Source organism: Mandrillus leucophaeus, unplaced genomic scaffold (genome assembly GCF_000951045.1).
Source record: "Mandrillus leucophaeus isolate KB7577 unplaced genomic scaffold, Mleu.le_1.0 Scaffold818, whole genome shotgun sequence".
Classification (NCBI taxonomy): Eukaryota; Metazoa; Chordata; class Mammalia; order Primates; family Cercopithecidae; genus Mandrillus; species Mandrillus leucophaeus.
Genome location: NW_012108897.1, coordinates 1,011,272 through 1,019,131, shown reverse-complemented (window position 1 = coordinate 1,019,131; position 7,860 = coordinate 1,011,272). Strand labels below are relative to the sequence as shown.

At 34.4% G+C, this 7,860-nt stretch overlaps 1 protein-coding gene across 4 annotated transcripts in view; it reads right to left on the bottom strand.

Moving 5' to 3' along the window:
- Positions 1-5,541: 5,541 nt before the first annotated feature.
- Positions 5,542-7,860, bottom strand: part of MPDZ (multiple PDZ domain protein) — a 145,546-nt gene continuing 143,227 nt past the window's right edge. For all 4 annotated transcript variants that reach the window (XM_011967898.1, XM_011967899.1, XM_011967900.1 and 1 more), the window contains one exon: positions 5,542-6,962. In XM_011967898.1, the coding sequence (XP_011823288.1) occupies positions 6,816-6,962 (147 nt within the window). In that variant the 3' untranslated portion in view covers positions 5,542-6,815. The remainder of the gene's footprint in view (positions 6,963-7,860) is intronic.

Genomic DNA, 7,860 nt, shown 5'->3' with positions numbered 1-7,860 from the left:
ATTACAAATGTAAATTTTAAATGTGAAACTTTTCTCACAGTACTTTGGGAGGCAAAGGCAGGTGGACTGCTTGAGCCCAGGAGGAGTTCGAGACCAGCCTGGGCAAATGGTGAAACCCTGTCTCTGCCAAAAAAAAAAAAAAATGCAAAAGTTAGCCTGGTATGGTGGCTTGCACCTGTAGTCCTAGTTAGCTACTCGGGAGGCTGAGGTGCGAGAACTGCATGGGAGGTGGAGGTTGCAGTGAGCCATGATTGCACCACTGCACTTCAGCCTGAGTGAGAATGCGAGACCCTGTCTCAAAAACAAAAACAAATATACATTTTCTTTATTAATGCTAGGATTAAACAGTAAAAGATAAGGAAACTACATGCTCTTTAGGCTAAAAATAAACCACTTGTTCTTAAAAATTAACTAGCATCCTTTATTATAAACACCTGACACCCGCTCTCCTATTTTGATGAAAACTCTGCCTGAAAAGTAATCATAGTTTACTGGTCCTTTATTTTAAAAAAATGGATGTAATAAATACATGTGTAATTATAAGAAATATAATAGGAATGTGTAACAAATATTAGAAATAGGATTTTAAAAATCATTCTGAAGCTAACAGCAGTAGTTGCTGTTTGTACTTTTAATTGCATATGTATCCAAATGCAACAAAATGAAGTTCACGGGAATACATTCCTTAAGTGAAGAGAACTCACAGAAAGGTTTTTAAAGCTCAGTCACGTTACTGAAATATCTGTAGCAAAATATCTATATTTTTAACTAAAGCAAAATATTTTCTAGAGAAGTTACTTCTTAAAGAATTGAACAAGTTTATAAATATCTCAGCAATGATTAACCAATCCAATTTATACCTAAAGAAAACAAATCAACTTATTTAGAATTCCACTAGTAAATTATTCTCTTTAATTCATGTGCAGCATGTGTAAATATAAACTTACACTTAAGTACTTCCTTGCTAGTTTGAGAACAATCTTTTTCTAATGGGAATGACAGACATATATTTTGATATTCACAGAAAGAACAAATCCAACAGTAATAATAACTTGTTTTAAAAATAAGTATTCAATTGTTTCATTTAACTTATAGAATTGAATTTCTTTCCACTAAAAAATAAGTATGTTAGGCTTTCTGTGGATTGTGTTGCCTTACTCAAACTTTTCTGGAGCCAGCGAATGAACATATTTCATACTCAGTTGAGAGATTTTTATCAGTACACTTAAAGGCAGCAGGGTGCATAATTAGGTATGCCTGCCATCTGCATAGCCCTCCAGGTGCAAAAGGCATTAGCTTTATTTAATATTACCACAACATTCATTTTACTCCATTAATTTATGTCATTTGTCCTTCATTTCAAACTCAGATTGCCAAGACTAAAGCATTGGGCACGATGACCCAATTCTGATTTTAGTGAAAGTCTCATAAACAAAATCTTAAGCAACCTCCCTAGCTAAGAATATACTTACGAACAGGAATTGACTGGCTAGCTTTCACATCTTAAAAAAAGGAGCCCTATAAACAAAATGTTCGTGATTTTAGTATTAATATTTTAGAGTTTTTTCCAGAGAGGAAGAACATCATAAGATCATGATTTTAAGTGGCAATGACAAGGCACTAGGAAATATTGAATCACATCATTAGAAAGGTATGAAAATACCATTCAGTTCCTTTAAGCCCAGAAAAGAGTTTCCATGGAGTTTCTGACACTATTCTCACATTTGTGATTCTCCCTTTCTAACAGAAAGCAGGGTGCAGACCTACAGTTTTGACTCTTGGTGGACAACAGTATCTTGGTAAAATTTTGTTCCTTTGCTTTATGAACTTTTGCTTAGAGTTATTATGGCAAATGATACTGGTTTTCCATTGAAAGTAATGAGATACTATTTCTTTTGAGCAAATTTAACTTTAAAAAAATCAGTTTCCTTTAAAGAAAAATGTTTAGTAATTCATAGTACAGTTATACAAAAATATGGGAAACATCACGAAGGTTGTATATAAAACTGAAACTTTGGAAAGTTTTGTGTAAGTTGATTTGCATCCAACTTCCAAAGAACAAGACATGATTACACAAAAATAAAAATTGAAGGTTATTTAAAGAAAGTACTGAACTTATATGACTCTATGTCTTATAAGTACAACTGCGCCAATCATTTCTTAAAAGCTTATTCTGTGCAAGGTATTAGTACTTCACATGCAGTTATCTCATTTAATTTTCCAAAACAAGATAAATCTTTAAAGTTTTGCTGAATGGAATAAAGTACATTTAGGTGAATGAAGTTCAGTGTAGTGGAACTGTGAATGCTAAATATTTTAAGATAGACTCAGGTCAAAAATTGTAATTTCCAGTACATCAATAAGAAAATACGTAAGAAGAAAAATTATGTTTTCCGAGGATAACTGTGTGTGTTTCTGTAAATATGGATGTAAAGAGGAGGAGGGTGGGGGGAGAAAGGATCACAAAATACTCAACACTTGACATAACTTTCCAAAAAGTGTCTAAAGTTAAGTGAACAAGTTGAAGTTTCCTCCTAGAAGCAGCCTAAGGCAGTCTTTTGATGGTGCTATCCTTTTGGAAATTTCATATAACTTCAGGGAGACAGTTCTGAGATCCTTACCATACATTTGCCTCCTGCTTGACAGAATGCCTTTTAAGGGCCTATTATTGAACTTTCAGTACTTGGCTGACAATAAAAATTCTTACACAGATAATATCATTTTTTTTTTCTAAATTACATTGAAATGAATATGGAATACTTGTATTTTGAGGAAAAGGAAATTTCAATGCCAAGCATATAAAAATCACCTTAAGAACATTTGCTTTCCCGTGTTCATGCTCTTAGTTAGAACTTTTCTTGACACCAACTTTTGCCTCTTAGGGTATTGGAGGCCAATCCTGCCTTACAAATAACTCTTTTTAGAAAAGCACAAAGGTAAACATGAATTCCTAGTAGTCAAAGTTGAGAAACATCTTTGTGCAAATCAAATGCATTCCAGAATATCTGTCACTGACATGAAACAACACACCAGGGCCGCTGAAAGCAAGTGATGATAGTTTTGACATTCCCACACCTAGACAAAAAATAAATAAATAAATAAATAAATAAAAGCCTATTTATTACTTGTCTCCCTGAACACATCTTTTCAACCTCTCTATTTACTCTGGGATCTCAAGAGGGGCACCAAATCATTGTATGGCATTCTCAGACAATCAAGTAGCTGACCAAATCTAAGACAGTTTAGTATTGTATATCTCAGAGCAGGGAAGAGCTCCCTTTGCTTCTTCATATCTATCAGAATCTGCTTTGTCAAGATTCATAAAATGGAAAAAAAAAAAACCCTCTTCTCCTTTGTCTAATCTTTCACAAATTTTAATTTTTTTATGCTTCTAACTCCATCACTGTCCTATCAATTCTGATTTGCTACATTACCTTGCTATTCCTGCTGCTAATATATGTGTGTGTGTGTGTGTGTGTGTGTATATGTGTGTGTGTGTATATATATATGAAATACTTTATTACTGTTATTATTATCCTTTTGGAGTGGTATGAAGAATACCAGAAATCTGTGATATTTCCAGTTTGATTTAATCAAACATAATTATATTTATGGAACCTATTATGGGCAATCCACTGTTTTGGGTGGTACGTTGGCACTGACATTGTAATATTCAAGTCTTTACTTAAACTCTTTGTTCAAGCACTTTCTTCTTTCACCACAGACAACTACTGTATTTCCAGAAAGAAATAATATAGCAAGCATAAGGCTTCGTTACTTATCCCCAGTACTTATGAATCTATATTTTTTCCTCTCAAACTTTACTTTCCTTCCTCCCTTCCTCCTTCCAGTTTCTCTTTAATGTGCTTTGTCTTTGTTAATTAATAGCTACTCATAGAGTTTCTCCGGTTGGCCAGACATAATGACAGTAGCTCAGCACACATAAACTTTTTTTTTTTTTGAGACAAGGTTTTATTCCCATCGCCCACTGGAGTACAATGGTGTGATCTTGGCTCACTGCAACTGCTGCCTCTCAGGCTCAAGTGATTCTCCTGCCTCAGCCTTCCGAGTAGCTGTCTGGTTAATTATTTTATTTTTTTTTGTACTTTTTGTAGTGATGGGGTTTTACCATGTTGCTCAGGCTGGTCTCAAAATCCTGAGCTCAAGGATCAGCTCACCTCGGCCTCTTGAAGTGCTGGAATTGCAGGTATGAGTCACCACGTGCAACCAACATTTAAGATACTCTATCAGTTTCCCAGTGCTTAAACAAACTGTGATTTAAAAAAACAGAAATTTATTTTCTCACAGTATGGAGGCCAGAAGCCTGAAATCAAGGTGCCAATAAGGCCAACTTCCTTCTGAAGGCCCTAGGGAAAAAACATGCCTTGTCTCTTCCAGCTTTTGAGGGCCCCCTAGGTATTCCTTAGCTTGTTTGTCTGTTTGGTTTTATTTTGCCTCCATCTTCATGGGGCCTTCTTCCCTATGTCTGTGCCTTCACAATGCCTACTTAAATGGAAACCACAGTCATAGGATAGAGCACATCCTAAACCAGCATGAACTTAACTCACTACATCTGCAAAGACCCCATTTCCAAAGGTCACGTTCTGAGGTTTCAGATGGACATGAATCATGAGGAGACACTATTTAACCTGGGCTGTTCTTGTTGGGAGCACTTAGACATATTATGAAACTTGAAGGGGTTGGTTGGCTTTCTCCCATACAGTCTGGTAGGGAGCATCCTCTATAAAAATTACTTGCTAGCTCAAACTCAGATGGGAGGTTAGTTCATGTTCCAGCAGCCTACCATGAAATAATGGCATCTTTCATTATGGAGAGCCACTAAATGATGGCTAAGAAGGTAGATGTATCACTGGGATACTAAAATGAGTTTTGTTACATTGGGCACCTAAATTTACAATGATTGGTTAACAACTTTTGAGTTGTTGCAATATGTAGTTTCTTCTATTTATTTTGTGTAAGAATCACTGAATTCTCATATTTTAGAACTAAGTAGAACCTTTGTGATAAAATAATCTATCATTTTGCAGATAAGATGAATGAGAGGGAAATGCATGTTTGTTAGCTAATTTGGTACAAAACTAGTAGAGCAAATTTCCCCTCATTCCTTGCTCAGTGTTCAAGTTGGACTTGTCATGTTTATTAATGCAAATAATTTTGATTATGATTTTGTCCATCTGAATACACTTGAATAGTTCTTGACTACACTGAAGAGCAACTTACAATATTACTGCATTAACAGCATCTGAGAAAAACATATACAGGCAAGATAGTTCTCTTTCTACAATGTCATCTTCCTCTAATCTATGAGGAGTCTATGAATCTTTAGTGCTAGAAAAAATTGTGGAGGTAAAAAATATTAAGCTTTCCATAATGATGTTGTCCAAAGTTCCTTTAGCTGTAACTATGGACACCATATGTGCAGTTAGACATGATAAAAACCAATTTTAAGTTGTAAATCTTGAACAGTATATAACAAAGCTTTTCCACAGTAAAAAGAACAAAAAAAATGCTTGCTGCTTCTTTATTTGTGCACCACTGAAAATTCTTATTTATTCACTTTAATTCTGCATTTACACAAAAATGCTGTAATAAAATATCTGTACACTACTTCTGTTACAAATATAGATAATATTTAAAGTGACTTTATATATTCTAATGTAGGAGTTTCACGCTCTAAAATGGGAATGAACACATGATAATTCCTCACCAGTTGTCTCAATAAACAGCTCCATCTGTTTCCCTTAGTCTTAAACTATTGTATTATAAGATGTTAATATAAGGCAATGAAATGAAGTTATGTTAATCGCCTTAATTTTTCTATCAATTTACTAATGGCAAACAACCAAAATAATTACTAACACATTGTTTTCTATCATTAAGATTAATATGAATTGAAAACCAATTGCACAGCACACTAACACATTTTTAATGTTGCATCAGTTGTTAAAACCAGCACTAAAGATTCTGGGACCCTTCTATGTTCCTCTATGATTAGCAGCATAGTTGCTTTCTAGAAAAACCATAGTCAACATGGGGTGGCATTATCATTTACTTATAGCAACATGAAAATATTTTATAAAAGGTCAAAAATAAAAATGAAAATTGAGATGTGCATTAAATATAATTTCTTTATAAAATTTAGGGACATTGCTTCATATATTTGCTATTTACTCAATTATAGAAACCAATTTTAGCATGAAAAATACATATGCATGTAAGAGGTGGGGAGATGCAATGTTTTTATTATACTGTGTTGAAAATTTTAAAATACTGACAGTATTTTTAAAGATTTTCAATAGAAAACTTTTTTTTCCTTTTTTTAGTTTGGGGTGGGGAGAGGAGGTAGATTGCCAAATTGAGGCATTTTTTTAAAACTCCCCAAGACTTTCTTCTTTATTTTATATTTTCATTTTTCATCCTAATTTACTGAATCCATTTTTTTTTGGTTAGCTTTAGAATTATCTTTCTTTATACTAACCAGATTAGCATGTAATAATTCTTGCCCATGTGACTACAAAACATTAGATATCTTCATAAATAAAAACCAGATTCACCTACACAAATATTCCTTCTCTTTGACTTTAAGTTCACAAAATGCAAGAAGAAAAGAAAAATGATGTGAGGTTGTCAGTAAGGAAAGCATTTCTATATGAGAAAAACACACTTAAGTGTTATTTCCCCCCTATAGTTTTGAAGACCCGCTGAACACGGCATAAAAGAAGTCAGGACCAGTCCATTCTCCTCACAGTAGGAGGTGAGCTAGGGGTGGGGTTGGCTCAATTCTGGCAGCCAATTCAAGACAGAACCATCAAAGTGACAGTGCCTTTTGTCCGTTTAAGGATGGCAACAGCTTCTTCATGGGTGACTCCTTCTAGACTCTGCCCATTGACAGCAATGATCTGATCGCCCCTTTTCAGACGTCCATCTTCAGAGGCTGCTCCCTGCAAATTATAAGGTAGACTTGTTTATTTCTCAAAAAATGCTGCCTTGCAGCTCACAACAGAAAAAGATCTCAACAGGAATGTAAATTGCTCTGCATGTACACACACATTGCTCCCAGTGCTCCATGGGTGCTCTGAGCCATTAAGCAATGATGAACATAGACAAAGAAGGTCTTTCTCCTAAATGGTTTTAGCATTGAGATACCAATTTGAGAGAGAATTTAGCAGTCAACAGATTAGTTGGATGGGTTTTTGGCTGTTCAGCACAGCAGTTGGTGGGAACACAAATTAATAAAGAATATTTGGGAATTTGCCTAGTAGGAATGATTCAATAGAATCCAGGATTTTCTATCCTGTAAAGAAGACCTACAGAAAGAAGGTAAATGATTAGGTAGGAACAAAAATAGTTTTACAGGACAATGGCTTGAGGGATGACAAAATCCAAAGGTCTGAAAAGCACAAAGCCACCTGAATGTTCACTGCGGCAGGATAAGGCATAAGTTCTAAATTTAAAACCCACTGCTATTTCTAATTCTTTTTGTGGTTTTGAAAAAAACTATGCAAGCTGTCTTAGTTCTTACTTCCCAAGGGTAGAGAGATTCTTCATATTCCCTATGGACCCTAAATGATTAAGATTAAATACAGACATTGTTGTTTGAAAAAGAATAAAGCATGCTTATAGAAGACAATTATACAATTAAATATAAAATTAAAGATATGAAAAAGTTAATGAGGAATCCATAATGATGAAATTCTTAAAATATGTTCTAACTAGCTTGCCTTAAATAAATTGTTCCTAGGCTGAGGAAAAGGACTGTGGACTCTTCTATTCACTAGCAAATGCTGTTTGTATTTTTGGACATACCAATAGCTTTTTAAAAAATCTTATAAATTAAGC